The sequence below is a fragment of the Pezoporus flaviventris genome, unplaced genomic scaffold, assembly GCF_033815535.1.
Source record: "Pezoporus flaviventris isolate CSIRO_AGI_PZ_B2104156 unplaced genomic scaffold, CSIRO_AGI_Pfla_v1 ptg000011l, whole genome shotgun sequence".
Classification (NCBI taxonomy): Eukaryota; Metazoa; Chordata; class Aves; order Psittaciformes; family Psittacidae; genus Pezoporus; species Pezoporus flaviventris.
The window spans coordinates 2,639,367-2,659,332 of record NW_026892559.1 but is presented as its reverse complement, the minus strand read 5'-3'; the positions used below and the strand labels follow the sequence as shown (position 1 = coordinate 2,659,332).

Here is a 19,966-nt window from a genome sequence, read left to right as displayed (position 1 = left end):
AGGCCAGGTAATGATTTTCCACTAGGAAATTTCCTTTATCTTTGCAACTGCTCAATCCAAAGTGACCATGTTCCTCCTGTGCCTTTTCTTCTCTCACCGTTTAACCCTTTCCGCATCTCTCCTGCAACATCTTTACTGGTCTCTACAACATCTCCATTAGGTTTGGCCAAAGGCTTCTTAGCAGCATAAGCAGGTCCCTTCTTTGCTGTGCCAGGGATGGGGAACTCAAACATGGCTGGCATGGGGAACTCAAATATAGCCAGGATGGGACTATGCCGGCCACACAAAGCGGAAGTGATGTGGACATCAGGTGTGATGATAAGGTGGGAGAGTTCAGGAGCTCTTCCTACAGATGCAGGGTGCCCCCTGTGATATGGGTTGAAGGCAGGATATTGCCAAGGCTCCAGGACAGACAGTTTGCTTATCTTTATTTCATCCTGTGCTGACCACGCTACTCCTTCCTCTGCTTAGTGGGATTGGGGGAATTTCTTCTGCTTGCCCTCCTGAGCAGGAGGAGGGATCCAAAAATCACGAGGCTGGAAAGGGAGCTCTTGAGCAAATCTGGCAGAGGTTAATAACATAAGGCACAGCAATCACCCAGTGTGCAGCTGAAAGGCAACAGGTCATGAGCATTTTACCAGGCAGGGCAGCCGGGAGACCCTGGCTCTGGTGCAGGTCACAGATGGTGTGTTCCAGGGGCATACGGGCATGCTGGTACCTATGAGCAATGGGTCTGGGTGCCATTTGAAATGCTTTCTGCTGGGTTCTGCTACGTTCCTTTGGATTAGGAGGTGCTGAGATGATGGAGATGTGAAAACTCCTTTTTCAAATCAGCTGCCAAGAAAAGTGACCCTGTTCCCTACTGATACTCATACACCTCCATGCACATACAGGCAGATAAGAACAGGCAATGCCTCATACAAACAAGCAGAGAAACAGGCTGGTGCCAGATGAACATAAACACAGATAGAGTCGTGTAGCACTAATTATGTTGTACCACTGCAAATGCTCAGAATGTGAAACCTGTATGACTAACGCATCCCCACAGCCAGATGCATGCATCAGAGAGAACACACAACTGGTGCTTGCCAATTATATCAACAAACAAACAAACAAACAAACATGGGCTCACAACTGTGTACAGTGGATCACCCAGGGAGGCGCACATGCACACACAGCTACTGAATAGGGTCACCTGCACCCCTTCATCAATATGCCACACAGCGACATCCTTAAATAAGTCCAGGTTTGTGTGAAGCTGGCCACAAGAACTGTGCCCCAAGATGCTCGTCAACTTTTGAGTGTGTCATAGAATCACAGAATCATAGCATCATAGACTGGTTTGAGTTGGAAAGGACCTTAAAATCATTTAGTGCCATGGGCAGGGATGCCTCACACTAGACCATGTTGCTCAAGGCTCCGGTCCAACCCGGCCTTGAACACTGCCAGGGATGGACCATTTATCACTTCTTTGGGCAGCCTGTTCCAGTGCCTCACCACCCTCACAGTAAAGAACTTCTCCCTTAGATCTAATCTGAACTTCCCCTGTTTAAGTTTGAACCTGTTACCCCTTGTCCTGTTGCTACATTCCCTGATGAAGAATCCCTCTCCAGCACCCTTGTAGGCCCCCTTCAGATATAAAGGCTGCTATGAAGTCTCCATGCAGCCTTCTTTTCTCCAGGCTGAACAGCCCCAGATTTCTGTTTGGAAATGATAAATAATGTGCTGCAGGTGCTTCTCTTGATTGACATGGCTGTCTTGCCCCCTCCTGTGATGCCAGCTGGAGGATGTCATTTCTGTCCCTCTTCTGCAAGGGTGTTACAGACTGTTTGCAGGACAGAGTGGCTGCTGCTTCTGAGTAACAAGTGGATGATCATGATGGATGGTCTGTAAAGGACTTGTGTCCCCTCAGGAAGGGAGGTGTTGTGTACTCATAAGGCTGCTCTTAAAGGAAATGTACTCTGCATTTTCATTTCGGCTGCAGGCCTTGGTGCTGTCCATACCAGCAGTGTGAGAGGAGGAAGGTGGGCTGGCAAGGGATATGGTTAAAGATGGTGGTGGGGAAGGTGAACTCTGCAGATGCGCCCACATGGGAGGAGTGGACATTCCGCTAGGCTCTGGGTGGAAAGCCTCCAGCACTGAGATGGTGCTCTGGGAACCTCTCTCTGGTATTTCCCTCACCTGACTCGCCACAAAAGGGTCTTCACTGGCAAGATGCAATAGTCTCCCCTGTGCTGTCTGCACCCTAGAGGTTTTCAGGAAGGACCTGCATGAGCCTTGCAAAGGTCCCGTCAGCCCTCCCTCACCCACAGTCCCTGGTAACCCCTTTCTGCCTAAACCCCTGCTGAGGAGAGGAGTCAAGGAGCTAGAAGAGTGCTTTATCTGGGATGAGATGACTGCAGGACACCTTGGGCTGGCTTGGTCATGGCACTTTGGTCAACTGTGGCAGCCCTGGGATACCCATTGCAGCCCCAGGTGGGAGTGTGTCTGAGCAGAGGTGTCTCTGAGCAATGCACGCCAGGAGGTGATATCAGCCTTTGGGGAGAGACACCCCCAATCTGAAGCATTCCTCCTGACTTGTGACATCTCTTTTTTCTCCCAACCAATCTCCCTGCTCATTTAGTCCATTGCTTCCCTTGCTGTTTTAGAACATCCTTCTCCCTTCTTTGCCAGCAGAGTCCATCAGGACCAGGTGCTGTCTCCAAAGCAGGGAAGGGTTGAGCCAAAGGCTGGCAGCTTCTCCCGTGCCTGCCAAGTCAATGAGCTGCCTTCCAGCACACGTGTCAGGGATGCAGGACCAGCGGGAGCTCAGCTAAGCATGGTAGTGGTTTTAAATGGCCTTTGGGGATGGGTGGTGGGAGGAGGAGTGCAGACTTGAGGCCTGGCTCCAGGGAAGGCTTTGGCGCAGGGAGAGAAACTAGGAGCTGCCAGCCTACAAATACCTTCCCTTCCCCTGGGAGGGATGCGCAGTGAGAGTAGCATCACTCCTCCAGCAGTACGAGACTTTCGCAGGGGAATGTTTTTGTGTATATGGGGGGTGTTTGGCCAGAAAAAGAGAAGTCAGGGATAGAGAGGATTTGATTTTTGCTGGTGGTTTGGCCTGCCACTGCCAGGTTTGCTGAGCAAAAGGCTGAGTGGGAAGAATGTGTATCTGGCCACCCCATAACATCTCATTGCCCAGTTCTGTTGTCTTTGCCGTGGTAAGCAGTGCTGTGCAAAGGGGAGGTTAGAAGCATCCCAAAGATGAGTTCCGGAGCCTTATAATCCTGTCTGTTCTTACTATTACTTTTATCTGAATTGGAAATCCCTGCATTGATGCATGTTTTTCTATATATACAGGTTTGTGCATGTGCCAAACTCATTCCTCTTGGTCATTTGATTTGAGCAGGACCTCTCCTGAGCTGAAATAATGTAGCCAGCTCACTCCAACCAAGATATTCAGCGATGCTACAGCATGGGAAGGCGAGTGATTGCAATCCCAAAGAAAATGTCAGCGTTGCATGAGTTGTAGCCTGGCCAAAATGGCAAAAATACCTGATTCCAACTTCCACAGCTGAACTGGTAGCAGTGAGGATGCTGGATCTGCCTCTGGAAGGAAAACCACTCTCTTTCCCTTTGAAGTTGACAGAGGAGGACTCACTCTGTGTGAAGAACTCAGAAGTGCCCCACTGCTTGGGTTTCCCCTCTCTTGACACAGCATATTAATACTGCTCAATGTAGGAAATACACCCAGATCATAGCCTTGGGGCTGGTTTGGCTGGCAGAGCAGGACTTAATCTCAGGAAGGGAAGGGGCATCCACTCCATCTCCAGTGGGGCAGCTGTCATTCAAGGGCTGTATTTAGCTCCAGGACTTCCAAAGGGATTCACTTGGCTCTGTGTCCGTATGACCTCTAATGAGTCACCCACAAATTGGAGCGATAAACTGCTCGTGATGCAGCCACTGCCTGATTTGTGCATATGTTTGAAATGGGCAGAGCTGCATCCCAAAGTCCCAGCATCTGGCAGTGGTGAAATGGCAGAGGCCCTGAATGTCGGCTTGGAGGGAAAGCAGGGAAATGCTGATGAGGTTGCTTCTCTCATTCCTTTGCTCAGTTGTATTGTTAATTATGAATCTTTGTACATGGTGGTTTGGAATCATCATGCCCTCATCAGTGTGGGTGCTCTGAATACAGTAATAAGTCATTCCTCCTGGCTGTCCCTGCTAACCTTTCTCTGTGTTGTTAATGGGAAAGAATCTGGGCTCAGCCACTGCATGATAGTAGCCTTCAAGGGAGCCAGCTCAGAGCAGGCAATGGGAAACAGGTGGGATTAACAAATGGAAAAAGTGGTACACGGATTTGTGTGGGTGCTCAGAGTTGAAAACCTGGTGAAAGTGGTAACAGAGGTGCTGGATGGTGGGAAGGATGTGCTGCCACTTTTGTCACAGGGGCTAAAAAATTATGAACAGCATCCCAAAGCCAGTTAGGAGACAGAATACTTGTTTCTTTCCAATAGCTGCAGGCCTTTGGGGTAATGAATTCGAAGAGTCTCCGTGCTATCCTCTAAGGGACACTATGTCTGCTTTCTAAACCTCTGGGCTTGCTGCTCTTTGTTCTGACAAATACCAAGCCTTGAAGAACAAGCAGAGCTTTGGATCAAAGTGCATGTTGGAAGCAGGGGGCTGACACGGCAGGGTGAGTCGGCAGAGCTCGCCAGGTCTTAATCAGGGATGATGTGGCACTGCAGTACAAGGCAGGAAGGTTGCCTGGATCTGGCAGATAACTGTTGTGAAGAGCACTGGAAATCATGGATTTCCACTGTGGGGGGGTCTTGGGCTGAAACTGTTTTCACTGTGAGGGTGGTGAGGCCCTGGCGCAGGTTGCCTAGAGAAGCTGTGGCTGCCCCATCCCTGGCAGTGTTCAAGGCCAGGTTGGACAGGGCTTGGAGCAACCTGGTCTAGTGGAAGGTGTCCCTGCCTTGGGACTGGATGAGCTTTAAGGTCCCTTAAAGACCTGATGACATGATTCTATGATCAAGGGTGGGGCAAGCCCAGGCACAGTAGTGTCAGCAGAGATGTGTGTGGGCTGCATGATCCTAAAATGAAGGGAACAAGTATCTGGGAGGGAAACCTACATCCAGGACACGAGGAGACCAGGTCTGTGCCATGGCACATCCTTTCCTGCTGCTGATTGTCCCTTTCTGTACCATGGTGTGTCTGAAGGCTCTTGTGTTCCTTTTAAACCTGTAATTGTAGTATAGGCATTCCAGACACTTGAGTATGCTAACATGGTGAAGGGAAGAAAGTGCCCATTGGATGACTGTTGGGCAGTCCTTGGGCAAGATCTCTTTCTTAAGAGTGTCACTGTAGCACCCTCCGAAGCCAGGCCTTAGTTTTTTCATTCCCGTCACTTTGACAAGCATTAAATAGCACTTCCACTGTGCTATTTAATGGACAACTTGGCTTTGCCATTTCCCAGCACAAGGCCACCATTAAGTGCACCTAGCCAGCAAAATGTTCTTTAGCGAAAGCATGGTGCTCTGCAGTACTTGGGTGCCACTGAGTGTGAGACCTGTTCTACGCTTCCTGTGCCCACCTGCACTCTCTTGACCATTCTGCATAGTGGAATAACTTTTGCAACTTGTCTTCATGGTGCTTCCTCTGCCACGGCATGTGGTAGCTCCTCATCGTTCAATAAAGGGTGCTTAATATTTAATCTGACTTCTAGCTTGTGTTACAACTCCCTGTTTGAGTGACTGTTCTGTATGGGTTTGACATGTATTTGCCGGCGTCAGTCTAAAGGAGCCTGTGCAATGAGTGGCATGCCACAAGGCCAGCCCTGCGTGTTCCTGGATGGAAGAAGGCATGTTAGGGGCAACAGAACTGAACCTGGAGTTGGCAGGACTGCATGAGGGACTGTGAGCGCAGGGTGGCTGTGTTGTGTCAGGATGGACCCATGCCACTCCAAAGCAAAGAGGTCCGTTAAGGTGCTCAGGCTATCTCCAGAAAGGTTGGCACTATCACCTGAGGTGGTGCAACACCATGCAAGGGTGTCTCAGGGGCTACATGGATGATTTAAATGGTGATTTGTTGTTTGTCAGAGCCGTCAGTCCTGCAGCTCTGCCCTGCTCTGAACTCACTGTGCTGTGCTCTTGCTGCTGATTCCTCATGTGGGTTTCATTTCTCTTTCTCCTATCCTCTCCAGGGGTTCTCACTTGTGGCTGGCATGGCAGAGTACGTCCCGCAGCCTCCCTCCACGTGGTCTGCAGGCCCACAGCCCCCTCATGCCTCTGCCGTCTGCCCACTGGAGCCCATGGATCTGGGGGTCTTGGAGCAGCAAACGCCACCGATGCAGCCACCATCCTCCCCGGATCTGGGCGAGGATGAGGAAGTCACCTCCCCACCGGACCCTGATGTTCCCTACCCTGACTTAGCCCCAGTTGTCTTCTTCTGCTTGAAGCAGACCACCAGCCCACGGAACTGGTGCATCAAAATGGTGTGCAACCCATATCCTTTCAGAGCTGCCCCATCTTTTGCTCCCTTCTGCCCATCCCTCTCTCTCTCTGCCCTCTTGGGCCACCTGGCAGGTAAGGAATGCCATTTCCTACATGTTTAATGACCTGCTTTGTTCCTTGCTTGTGTTTGAACAGAACCTCAGCTGTTTTAGTGTGCGATCAAAAGAAGCTGATTATGAAAGAAGGGACTTCAGAGAGAGCTGCTGACAGCCCCAGTCACAGGGGGCTGGGTTCTTCCCATTCCTGGCTCTATTCTTGCCTCTGCCTTGGTCAGAGCGTGAGCTGCTAGCTTCAAGAGTTGCTGCCTGACAAGCAGGCTGCCACCAGTGGTAGAGGTGTCTCCTCCCTCTGAGTGTAGAGGCTTTAGTGAAAGCTCATCTTGCCCTTGGTGAGGGAAGCAGCGCTCCTGGACCTCAATTGCAAGGATACCTGGATGACCCCTTGCCTTTCTATCTAGCACAAGTCACTGTCCTACCTATATCTTGCCGTGATGTCAGGCCAGGAACAAATAGCAGAATCTGTTCCAAGTTTGATTCTGAGACCCATACGCCTTGGGGGAGATCTCTGGAACATGAACATGTTCTTCCTTTGCAAAGGAGGTCAGCAATCACACATGTGTTACCATTCACATGTGGCCCCTGCATCCCAGCAGTGCAAATGATGATCAGCTGCACAACTCATTAGCACTGAGGCAGCGTGGAAGCAAAGGCTTCTGTGGCTGTTGAGCCTGATGCAATATAAAAAACAGGTGGAGGGCACTTACTGTTCTTTGGATGGGGGGACTCTGCATGGTGAGGAAGAAATAAAGAAGATGAAGAATTATCAGAAAGGTTGGTCTGGAGTTTTACTTGGACCTTTTTTTCTAGACAGAAATATCAAGTGATGGCACCTTTTACCTGTAAGTTTCTTAGTTCCTAGTTAGGTTGGCATTATCTATAAGGTTGCTTGTTATAGATTTGATGCATTGGCTTCTAGAATAAATCTGAGTGTCTGGGCACACAGCAGAGACTTGCAAAATGTTTTCTAGAGCCTTTTCAGCTTCAAAAGTCCAACCCTGGATGAAGTTTTGAGGTGCTGTCAGCAACAGCAAATGACCTTATGGTTGAACACTTGTTTCAATTTCGAATGTAGAAAAAGGTTTGGGTTTCAGCTCTGAGCTCTTGTCTTAAAGTTCAGAAGCCCTTATAAAGGTGGTGTAGTCTTGAGTACAGTTTATGTCTGAGAACGTATTGGAGGTTTAGGGTTTCTGCTTTCCTTTCTACTAGCTGCTCAAAGTTTAAAAACTTCACATTGAATTATGCATTGCTTTTCAACCGCTGTGGGTCTGCACTAGTTATCATGGCCCAGGAATCTTGTCCCAGCATGCGGTGGGCTCAGAATAAAGCATGAGAGATTTGTTTCTTAGTGAAAAGGCTGGATTCAGAAAATGAGACAAGAGTGATAGCCTGGGTTTGGAATGATGATTTGCTCTTGAATAGGGGAAGAAGAGAAAAGCTTGCTTGTCTTCCTGGCTAAAAAATCAGTCAAAACATTCTCTCCAATTTGGTACGTGGCAGGGAGTTTGCTTTAAGGTGTTATTCAGAGTTGAGCACTGTATGGGCATTTTTGTGTTTAAATGTCTTATTTTTTTTTTTAACCCTCAAAAATGTGTGCTATTTGACTCTGAAAACGATCTTTTCATAGCAGAAGCTATAGAAAGAAGGAAAAAGCCTCCATCAATCACCTGTTGATGTTATTACATCTGGCTACATGCGACACCAGGGGGCAAAGAGCAATGGTGGGGATGCTGGAAAGCTTTTGAAAGGGTTGTTTCAGGCCTGTGACTTTAGCTCAGCTGTGTCAAGTTAGATTATTTGAAAAGCAGAGACTGAGTGGGGTGGTTTCAACTCCTCCTTTGATCCTCCCCACTCTTCTGGCCCTCATTTTGCCCAGATGAGTAGCTTCGGAGCGGACACCTTCAGCATCAGAGTGTTGGGAAAGCAGTGTCCAGAAGTCTCGCTCCTGAATGGCAAGAGCCATGAAGGGAGCCCCAAGCCCTTGCAGGGCTAACCCAGGAGTCAGGAGCGCTGACCACCACCTCTGAATGGGCAAAACGCTGCCCTGGGAGTGTGGTGACTGGAGCATAGTAGTAGTTTATGCAGGAAGAACCAGCAGGAAGGGCCCAGAAGCCTGGCAAGCTTAAGTGGTAAGCTCAGCCAGTGGTCATCGAGAAGGTGCTCAAGGTTGGGTTCCACCCAAGAGTACTGAAGAAGCTGGCAAAAGAGCTTGCCAAGCAGCTCTCCATGAGAAGGCTCAGGAGGAACCCTATCACTCTCCACAATTACTTGAAAGGAGGATGGAGTAAGGAGGTGCCTAGTTTCTTTTCCCAAATAACAAGTGATAGGATGAAGGAAAATGGCCTCAAGCTGCCCCAGGGGAGGTTTAGGAAAAATTTCTTTACTGAAATGATGCTCAGGCATTGGGACAAGTTGCTCAGGGCAGTGGTGGAATCACTGTCCCTGCAAGAGTTAAAAAACTGTAGATGAGGCCCTTAGTGACATGGTTTAGTGGTGGCCTTGGCAGTGCTGGATAGGGTTGGACTTTATGCCAGTTGATTCTATGGTTCCCTTGTTTTGAATGGATTATGGAGTAAGTCATTCCTATAACTTTTTTCATAGGCTGGTGTCAGATCACTTACTGTGATCTCATTCCTGGCTGTGAATGAGCCCCCTTTGTAAGTGATGCTTCTATGAAAGTCTTTGAAGAATTTATACAGTTGGCTGTTTTGATTTTTTTTTTTTCTTTCCTGTCTCAAGTTTTTAATCTTTGCTATATTGAGCTATTTGGTTTCTTAATGCACTTCCTAAAGTAGGGGCTGAGTCACTGTCACAGGGCAATGCCTGTCCTTTCCTGAAGATTCAGCAAAAAAGATGGGGCATTAATTAAAAGCCTGTTAATCCTTCTCATCGACTTTCTACTAGGACAGAGCTTCATAATCATTGTTATGGAAGTATTGTCAATGAGACTTAAAATGGAAGCTCTGATCTTTAAGGACTATGTAGCAAGTTTTGTAAGCACAAGGTCATTAACCACTGCATTTCAATTTAGGTAATTGCATTCTACCTACTTAAATCCCCCTCCCCTGAAGATTATTTTTCCTTCCATGAGCAGTCCTGCGATTTTGTTATGTGCTATTAAACAACTGCCATATTCTTTTGCTGCAGTGCAGTATGAGGAGAAAGAACCACTTATATCCCTGCTTTAAAATCACTTCTGGATGCATATGAGCGTATAAATGTGTAATGCTGTTACTGCAAAAATTGTAGACTCCGAGTCCCTTTTAAGATAGGGACAAGTTCCATGTGAACCTTGTGGTGTTTGTCCTCAAAGAGAGTACTGTGCTTTTTACCATAGTGCTGTGTGGTGAAAAGCAGCCTGATGCTTTGAAGTTAGGTGATTACGTATTTCTGGGGTAGCCTTACATACAGTGCAAATGAATGCTTGAATTGTCCTAATTTATTGGGGAGCAGATTGTTTTAAAAATCCTGATTAACGTTTTTAGATCCAGGTAACTGCTGTGATTGCAGTGCAATGCACACCTGAAGCCTGGCTTGGCTCCTGCTAAGTGTGCCTATCCAAAAGGTGTCTGGCATGGTGCAGCATATAAGCAGCCTGCCAAGCAGTTTGTTGAGGTTGATGTCTGTGTTGATTAACAGGCAGAAGTTTGACCGCTCTGAGTTGTAGACCATGGGGCTGTTACAGCTACAATGTTAATGGAGTCAATATTTGAGGTACGGTTACGAGAGAGGCTGTAAGATCGTTGTGGGCTTTTTCATTTAATAAAACCTAACCTCCATGTTAGCTAGGATTTCAAGTTTAGCTTGGAGGAGAAATGGGGTGAAAAGTGTGAAAACATGTTTCTAGAACAACTGTGTGGCATTCATCTTATGAATTTATGAAGTGCTTCGGACTCAATAATGAACATGCCACATGGCACCATTGCAAATGGATCCTGATGCACTTGGCAAATTATGAGAAGATTATGAGAGAGATGCTTGGATGTCCGCATTGCTGTTTGACTCCTTGGAGTTCCATAAAGACTTTAGATTTCATCCATCCCTAGGGTCAAATGCAATAGATTTGGTTTGTCTTTTGGGCTTTTCCTTAACAGAAATTCTTGCCATTCCAGGAGGCGCAGATCTCCCTTTGCTGTCATATCTATAATATTGACATGACAGTGAGAGCAAAAGTGAAGTGTGCTATTAAAAAAAATCAATGCTAAAACTGTAGCAGTAATGAGATAGGCTCTGCAGTTCACCACTCTGTCGTTTTCTTGCTTTTTCTTATATACCAGCCCCTTCCCACATTCGTGAAATGTGTTGGCCATATGGGCTTCTGTTTTGCTCTCAGGCAGCAAAGTGTTGCGTTTCTAGTTGATTTCAGTGATGCAAGAGCATTGGGTCAGGTCCCAGTTGTACAAAAGCTTATATATGCACTTAATTTTTACTACCAGGAGTTGTGTTTTATAGGATATAGAGCAAGGTGGCTTCTGAAATCTTGAAGCCAGTTTGACTGCTTGTATGTACTGAGGAGCTGCCTTGTAGCTCATATGTATTAAAGATCCTCCAAGTAGGGGCTTTGCCATTGTACTTGACCCTAAGAGTCTTGTTTCTGGGGGTAACTTTCCTGTAACTTGTACTTGCACATAGACCAATCTGATACACTGCTTGGTGCACAAGGAAACAGGGCTGGCCTTGGGCGTATTGATGGGGAACTGAGGAAGCCCACAGGTTTATTCCCTACCTCCTCCCTGTTGGGTGCTGCAGATACGATTTATGTGCAAGGCAACTGAGCATAGAATGGCTGGCAATGGGAGTAGTGGTGTTTTGTGCTGGCATTGCCTGTGAGAGCAGAGTGGAAAATCAGATGCTGAACAAGCAAAGAAAATTGTGTGCGTGGACTGGTAACCGACACTTGGTGACACTGAGCAAGTGATGCCATGGTGCATGGAGACCCTGTGCTGCCAAACCCACTGATTTTTCAGGTGGCACACATGGCTGAGGGGCTGGCATTGCTCATTAGTAAGCTTTGGTTGAATAGGTGTGTTATGTATTACATCCTGCTGGTAAAATAACAATTGGGTAACTTGGTTTCATGTGAATGAAACTTCTTGTGCAGATTCTATAGTATGTTGTACTTGTTTCTGCCTTAAGTTGTTGCTTTGTGTACTCTTATACCCTGGATGCAGTTTTCATAACAACTGGATGTAGTTAATTAATAAGCAAACATCAGCTGCAAGATTATTGCAAGTCTTTTACTAGTTGATGTTTGTCTTAAGGCCTGAACTCCTGTAATCCTCTGAGATTTACTTTTCTTTTTATATGTGTACGTTTATGTATGTGTGTATATATAAAAAATAAAGAAAAAAGGTTCCTGCTTTTCTAGTAATTAGAGAAAAGCTTCTAAGTGTGGCCAGAAGGTAGAATAATACATCAAAACTTGAGTTGCTTATGAATTTTAAGCAGCATTCATTATTCTTGAGGGCCTACGAATCACGGCTTTTCACTCTTGGGGTCAGCAATTTCAGCTTTTGTGTGCATACCTGGAAAGAACTAAAATGCGTGTTATTCCTGCTTCGCTATTGTAAAGACAAATCTCTCATGTCTGTCTTTGCAAATCCAGCTCAGAAGACAGGTGAAGAGTCTGACATGTGGGGACTTGACAGCTTTGTGTTGCTCTAGGTAACTAGGGAGATGTTGTGACTGTACCCCTAGGAATGGGTTGATTGCTATAGATTATGCATCTCTAGACCTCTTTCCAGGCAACAGATACATTTGTATGCCCAAGATCCAACATATGCAAGAATTTTTTCTGTAAGAAGTAATGTAATCTCTCTGCAGTCCATAATGTGCTAAATCAACTTTACAGTTGCTTCTGTTGTACGGGAAACTGAACTGATCCAGAGCTCTCCGGGGGACATGTGGTGCTGATGGCATTGCTGTACCTCTGGGCGTGTGCCTTATGCTTTTCAAGCTTTAAAATGGGCAAGCCTGTTTTAGATCCTGCTGGCTTTTCTGCCACTTGGCCAAGCTCCTTACCAGTGGAACAAAATTTGCTATTAGTAAATAAGGGTGACTTTTAATAAGACAATTGTCCATAAACTTGATTAATATTTGAAGACAATGAATGCATTGGGCCAACACTGCCATGTCCGCAGGACCAATACATCCTCAACTACTCCTTCTCCCCTTTTCTGTTAACAATGTGTTTTAATGCAGACGTTTCCGTGCTTCTGAACTGACCCTTAATTTCTGAATTCTCCTCTTGGGAAGCTGGCTGGGCTTCACCCCATCTAACTCTACCAGTCTGAAAACCAGGCATCCAGGCTGTCTCTCTAGGTGAATGACACACTGCCATCTGTAGCAGGAAATTCAGCACGCTTAATTTAACCCTGCCCTTCAGAGGGCAAAGTCAGTAAGTGAGGGTGCCTGTTTTCCCTCTTTTAGTAGAGAGGGAATTTCCAGATAGCAGGCTATAGGGATTGCTGGCTAGAATCCTGGGTTGCCTTTAGGATTGCTATGCTGTTTGGTTCCCTAGGTGCCCTGAAGGGTGGGAAAGGGAAAGGCAGGGAGCAGGTTTAGTTCTGGAAATGGTGCAGCCTGAACCTTTTAGAGTTTCCATAATAAAATATCAGGCAATCTTAGTTTTGTGGGAGGAGGGGAAGGCACACCATTTGCCTGGACTCTGGGTTGGGAATATGTAGTTTTGTAAGGACCAGCTTTTTTGTTTTCCTGGGATAGAAGCCCTGTTTCCCAGTTAGGGGGAGCATGGCAGTGCTCAGGGCATGCATAAGTTGGGAAGGAAGCTGCCTCTGCAAAACTGGTGACAAGGGAATGTTATTAGCGTGGGTTGTTTGATGTGCAAGTTTACAATGGGAAGTTTAGAGGGATCACTTGCACGGCCAGCCATGGTGTAAATGGAATTTAAACTCCTGCATTGTCATTAGTAGCACACAGGGGATAGGTAAGTTTGAAGGCGATTTGCATGCTTACGAATGGATTGGCTGTATATACGCAATTCCAGGCAAGTGTGCAGATATAAAGGGATGAGGTCTAAATCTGGCTGGCTTGCAAGCTGGCCCTGTGTATCTAAGCACAAATGCTGAGACAGGATATCTGACTGGCTCCCATCCCCTTAGCTTATTCTCTGGAGCTTGCTTTTTTTATGGTGAGAAGTCAAAGTCCACGGTTTGGAAGTGAAGCAGGACAACAGCACAAACAGAACCAGAGCTCCGACTGTCTGAAGCTTTAATGTCTGTAGGGTGTAACAAAATCAGAAATAAGGCTGAAAAAATTCTTAGTGCATCCCTCCTGTCTTCATGCAACGATCAGCATTTTCTCTGTTGCTGAAGGATAGGTTGTTACTACTGGAGGAAGGGCCAACTGCCAAACCAGTCTCCTTTCAATATGTTGGAGAGGGGCAATATTTTCTTTGGTGTGTGTATGTTGTACTGCCCCACCTGGTCTAGTGGAAGGTGTCCCTGCTCATCGCAGAGGGGTTGGAACTAGGTGATCTTTAAAATCCCTTCCCACTCAAACCATTTTGTGATTTGAAATTCTATTCTGTAAAATGGTTCTATGAAAAGCAATAAAGGACCTGCTAATATTCCATGCCATGATGCTTCAGGAAAACTCTTACTGCGACAGCTTTTGATGAGGTATCTCAGTATGGTCCCTGAATTTCTAGTCAATGAATGTGGAAGGTGTGGGGAGAGTAGGCAGGAGAGAGTAGATGAAAGTCACAGCTTTGCCTTGTGTAAATCCAGGAAAGTAGACCTACTTGCACCAGCTATTGCTCTTCAGGCTACATTGGGAAGATTGGTCTTGCCTTGTCTTAGCACAGTGCAGACTGTGGTTCATGTCAACTTGGGGTGCACCTGACAGTGGCAGGCCAGAAGAGAGGGGTGATGTGCTCAGCTGAATGTGGTAGCCGTGCCTGCTTCAAGGGACCTTCCCATCCCTCCACACAGTGCGTTGCTGAACTGAAACAAATGCTGAAAAAGCCTTCTGGAGCATATTGTGTTTATTCACTGGAATATATTTTGCCTTGGAGATGAGAAACATTACCTCAGTGAAAAATGGTCAGTTTGCCTTGTTCAGCCTTTGTGAACACTGGAGCAGGGTGAGAGAGGGAGCCGGAGGGGGTTCTTGGAGAACTAAAGGGCAACAAAAATACTCATTTTGAATTTAAGACTATAAAATACTCTACTGGACCTCCAACTGCATGTTCTGTCTTAATGTGAGTTAAATAATGCAATTAACAGCTAACGAATGATCAGCTGCCTATCTGGGGCTTGACACTCTTCCCACCCAGCCCATAGGGAAGGGCCTGCAGTCAACTGAATTTGTGTTGTGAGTGTAGAACTTGACAGGAGCTGCTTCAGGTGAGAAATGGTTAACAGTTGCAGCTTTTCTGCAGTAAATGGCCTGCAGCTGGTCCCAGGTTGGTTAAGGGGAAAGGCTGCATGGAAAACTTGGCCCTTTTTGGACCTATGGAGAGAACAGGAGCAAAGACTCTGCCAAGCTATCAGCCTCTAAGCTGAGAAGATCCTCATAGTCTTAGAGAGATACTGTCTTTGGAAGGTGAAGGTGGAGGAAGGCTGCAGCCTGGTGTAAGAAGGACCAGGCTCAAGCTTGCACCAACTTCTGTCCTGTGCTCACTTTGCCCTGGTCAGCGAAAACCACTGGTTCTGGTCATCCCAACACACTTTGGCCTATGTCCTTCCCCAAGTCCCTTGCACATCTCCATGCTGCCATCTCTTCTGTGCTTCACTGCCTGTCATGGGACAGGGGTGTTGGAGGTTTTGTTTGAAGTGTGCTGCTCTGAAACGGGGTGTGCAGCCTCTTGATGCTGAGGGCAGCAGAAGGAAGGCTGAGCAGCATTGGGAAGTGCTACCAGCCAGGGCTGGCTGTTCAAAGGGACAGATCTGGTTGGTGGCTTGGGCTTGCCATGCTCTTGGCTGCTGCTGATCCTTGGGCTGTGGTTTTGTGTTGTGCTGCTTCACATCAGGCATACTCCTCCATCATGGGGGGAATGATGCTGGCTTTGCTGCCTTGCATGCCCCTCCTCTCTGGAGGGGTGCTCTGGACTCCGCTGCAGAAATGAGCAGAGATCATTCCAGGGAAAGCTTTGCAGGAGGGAACAGGCTAGTCAGGGGAGATGTTTTTTATTTCGGGTGGAATAAAAACAGCAGAGTTGTATCCAGCAGCTAGGGAAGGAGGCTGAGATGAGCAAGGAAGGTAGATAACATGCAGCTGGACTTGTACAAGAAAAGATGAAGTGTGATTATGAAGATGTAACACAAACTGATGGCGAGTGATAAGTGGAGCTTATCTAGTTCAGGAACAGCTACTCTAGCACCATGCTGCAAATCCCTGCTGAGCTTGGCAGGTGTCTCAACAAATCCTTGTAATCAATGGCATCAAAGGCAGCTGATAGATCTAAGAGAATCAGCATGAGTGCTTGATCTTTATTGACTGCCATCAAGGACCAGTGAAGTGGATAAGGAGGTGGTGTGATGGCAGTGCAACCCTCCTGCTAGAAGACCTGAATAGGCATGGATTGGATGGGTTGGCTGGTCTGGGAGCTGGAATTTGTGTGCAGTGCTGTTGTTGGAAGAGCTTTCACCTACCAAGACCTAACTGCAAGGTTGGCTGTTGGGGATGGAGAGCTTAGCTCAGTGTTCCTGCCTGAAGGATGCCCATTGCTGGCTTCCTCCTCCAGCCTTCTCCCTCACCATTGCAACAGTGCAGATTGAGGAAGGGAACGACCCCCTCAGGTGGGATGGGGGATGCACAGAGCTGGGACGTGGGTGACCATCTGTCTTTGGAGACAGTGGTGCCATTTACACTTATGTGCTGCCACTCATCCAGTAGGAAAATCTGTCCTCGCTAATGATACAAAACCATGTTCTTTGCTTATCCTTTTTCCCTTCAGTTTTCTCTCCCCCGGTCTCCCCTCATCATCGCCTACTGTGCTTGAGTCTATAAAAGCTGCCATTGCTCCCCCTCCTTGCGTGTGATTTGGAGCTGCTCGGTCCCCGCAGCTCCTCTAGCAGCCCCTCCTGTGACTAGCCACCCTGTCTCTCCCCTCTCCTTTCTCCATCTGTGTCAGTCTGTCATTTTTCCCTCTCCCTTATTTTTTTTTCCTTCCTTCCCTTGCTGTCATTCCTGGGTTTCACTGCTAGCAGGCTGTCTTGTGTTGATTGCTGCGGCCCTTGAATTGGCTCTTTCTGTGAAGTTCCCTTCTTAGCCAGTATTGCAGGCAGCAGGCTTCCTGGGAGGAATGGTCAGGAGCTAAAGGGAGAATTGGAAGGTAGGATTTAAACTTGGGGGCATAACTCATTGGTTTAGTTAGAAGGAGGGGAAAAGGCCAAGGCTCTGCAGAGATTCAAGAGCTTACTTGTGGAAACAGCAAATTTCCCCTGTCTGTGGAAAGGATTGTATGGTGAGGTTGGATTGCTGCTTCCTTATCCTCACAGGCTGCTTCCATCCCCATCTAGAGTATTTTATTCCCAGCCCAGGTCCTTCTGGCAGCTATCCTCCTGTACCTTCCAACATGAAAGTGGCATCCCTGACATCCCCATCCTGAGCTGTCAATGTGCAGGAAGGGCTGTGGTGGTAGCAGGATGTCAGGCTCCAAGGGGTACATCCACACTGGAAATGGGGGCAGAGTGCTAGGAGGAGAACATCCCCTGGGCGAGCTTGGATGAGAAGCTGCAGGAGCATCTGGCCCTGGTCCTGTCTGTGAGGTAGCTGGATCTCTGCTAATGCCTGCTCACCAGGGCTGGCTCTTGTGGGCAGATGCAAACAGATGTGAGCTCAGCATGCTGACTGGGAGCTGCATGGCTGTGGTCTTCTGGGCCTTATGCCCTGCCTTGGAAGCTGGGCAATGTTCTCAAGGGTTTGCCTGTCTCAGCCTTGTTCCTGACCCCCAAAAGTTTGTGAGAGCTGTTTCATCTTTAATAACTCACTTCTGTTTATTGCTGCCTTCCCAGAGTAGCATGAAAGCTGAAATACCACGAGGGCTTTTGGATTGCTTGTAGCTTGAAGTAACTGGATGTCTCGAGAGGCAGAGTGAACCGAATGTGCCTCTTTGGGGATTTCACTTCTTAGAGTCATGGCTGAAAATGGCTAACATCAGTACAAATTCATCCAAGAGAAAGCTGCTGAATCCAGTGCTTGTAATGCTGGCTATGAGATTCGCCTTAACATGAGAGAAGGAGGGAAGGAATGGAAAGGAAACACATGGCAAAATATTAACCTCCCTGTTGAAACGGGCAGCTTGTAACAAACAGCAGCTGTTCTATTTCATGGCATGGAAGAGGCAGGAGCTTAATATTTGAGGTTAGAGAAATATTTTCTTCCATGCAGAGCTTGGTAGTCTCTCAAGGCAGATCCAAAAATCTCTGCTTGCTTTCCAAGCCCTGCTTGTTATTTGGGAGCACACTAAAACACCATGAAGGTGGACTTGGCAAATCTGCCTTGCCCCATCCCAAAAGGATGCTTCCTACATTTACCTGTATCCCGCATCTTGCTTCTCAGCCAAGAACTCAGCACTCTAGTGCAGCAATAAGCTCCCCTAAGAATACAATGTCCTTATTTTCTACAGAATGTACTCCAGATCATTTACCAGCCAGCTAGCAGGCATTGTTAACAAGCATTGTAATAATAATCAAGCTAAAACATATTTGGGAAAAGTATGCTTTGTGATGTGTTACAATTTTTGTCACTGTTTCCGTTTGCATGTTTACTGACTCGTGATGCAATTTTTGTTTTAAGACTCCTGGTTTTATGGGTGAATCTGGCAGGCTTTGCTTTGTTCATCTGTGAGATTCAGTCCAGGCCTTGAAAGTGTTTGTGTCATAAGTGAGTTCTATTAAAAGAGACACGCTCACAGAAGTGCAACAGTAATAATATATTGCCTTTGGTACCGCCTGATGCTCGGTGCCGCTGGCCAACTGTGATATTTCTTAATGAAGGATGGTATTTTTTTTCCTCAAGGCAATTTTTTTTGTTTGCTTCTTTCTTTCTCTGTGGCTCCTTTTTGATTAATTTCCTTGGTGGTGTAGGATCCTTCCCTGCTTTGGAGTTTGCTCCTCTTCTCCTTCCTTGTTGACCCATAGTTTAGCAGTCTGTGTGTTGCCAACTGCTTTTGTCTTCCTATCTGGAACCCTCCTTGGAAGTGGGATTTCCGTGACTGGAGGGGGCCTGAGGAGATAGCACAGTTGTTTTATACAGGAACAGCCTTTGGAGGCGGCAGTCTTCTCATTGGTTCCTTACAGCATTTTTTTGTCCTGTGCCACTACCTCCTGGTTTCTAATTTTTATAGGTTGATGCTGTTGCCTTTCCCTACATGTATGACTTGATAGCACCCAATTTCTTCCTTGCTGGGTGCTGAGTAATTTTTTTTCCTTCCTTTCCTGCCCAGTGGGATCTCGGAAGTCTCACAGTTCATACAAGGGTCACACACACAAACGGAACCCAAGAAATGGAAGACTTAGTTTTCATGGTTAGATGAGGTGGTAATGTGGTGCATAACTTTCCCACTCTTTTTATACCTTAATGAAATTTTAATTTGAGGTCTGGGATACAGGGTCTGGGCAAAAAGCCTGGGAAGAATACTGGAATGGGGGACTGAGAAGCCCAGAAGGAATGTAATTCCACACAGACAGCCAGCATGGAGTAGAGGTGGAAAACCTATCCACCACGTACCTGTCCAATGGAATGGGGGAACTGGGGAGCAATGGCACGAGTAAACAGCCTGGAGAGGGGATTGGGTGGGCTGGGAGAGGTTAGTGGAGGGGGGCAGGTATCCAAGAGGGAAGAGGTGAGGATATGGATGGAACGAAGCTGGCTAAGAAGGCAAAAGCCGGGGCTGTGAGCCCAAGTGGAGGCAGGCTGGCAAGGCTGAAGGGCTCAGGCTGCAGTGAAGAAGGGGTGGGATGGGAGCATCCCATGTGGGGTTGCTGGGGTGAAGTAATGTCTCTGCCTCAGAGTCTGCATGCTTTGTATTCCTGCTTATTTCTGTTTCCCTGCTGTCAGAATACTTCTGTAAGGCTCATTGCCTAAATAGGCGTCACATTGCTGTCTTCACTGAATGTCATCCCTTCCCGTGGATGCAAGGATCCTGTGGAAAAAAACACATGGACATGTAATGAAAGAATGTTGTAAAGGCAGTGTGAAGAGGGAGAAACTGAGGTTTTGCATTCACCCTTAATTCTCTCTTAGTTTCTTGGATTGAGTCATATCAAAACAGTTTCTCCTAAGCATATTCAAAGCACGGTTTCCCCCTCCTCCCTCACAGCAGCTGATTTAGCTCCATTTAGATGTGTTGGTTGTTACAGGATGAGCAAAAGAGGTCTTAGTCCACCGTGCTGCCCAGTGCAAAAGCAGTGTCAAAGCTAGTCCAAAAAAAACCCCTCTTGAATGCTT

At 47.1% G+C, this 19,966-nt stretch overlaps 2 protein-coding genes across 9 annotated transcripts in view; both read left to right on the top strand.

Moving 5' to 3' along the window:
• The window catches only part of LOC133267990 (voltage-dependent T-type calcium channel subunit alpha-1H-like), a 51,802-nt gene extending 45,082 nt beyond the window's left edge, over positions 1-6,720 (top strand). For all 4 annotated transcript variants that reach the window (XR_009742932.1, XR_009742933.1, XR_009742931.1 and 1 more), the window contains one exon: positions 6,185-6,720. Coding sequence is in view for 1 of the 4 variants with exons in the window: in XM_061450792.1 (XP_061306776.1) it covers positions 6,185-6,595 (411 nt within the window). In the remaining 3 variants the exon portion in view is untranslated. The remainder of the gene's footprint in view (positions 1-6,184) is intronic.
• Positions 6,721-9,132: 2,412 nt separating this feature from the next.
• The window catches only part of CACNA1I (calcium voltage-gated channel subunit alpha1 I), a 151,766-nt gene continuing 140,932 nt past the window's right edge, over positions 9,133-19,966 (top strand). For 4 of the 5 annotated variants that reach the window (XM_061450788.1, XM_061450787.1, XM_061450785.1 and 1 more), the window contains exon 1: positions 9,133-10,264. The gene's annotated coding sequence lies outside the window, so the exon portion shown is untranslated. The remainder of the gene's footprint in view (positions 10,265-19,966) is intronic. The other variant, XM_061450786.1, reaches the window with a different exon arrangement.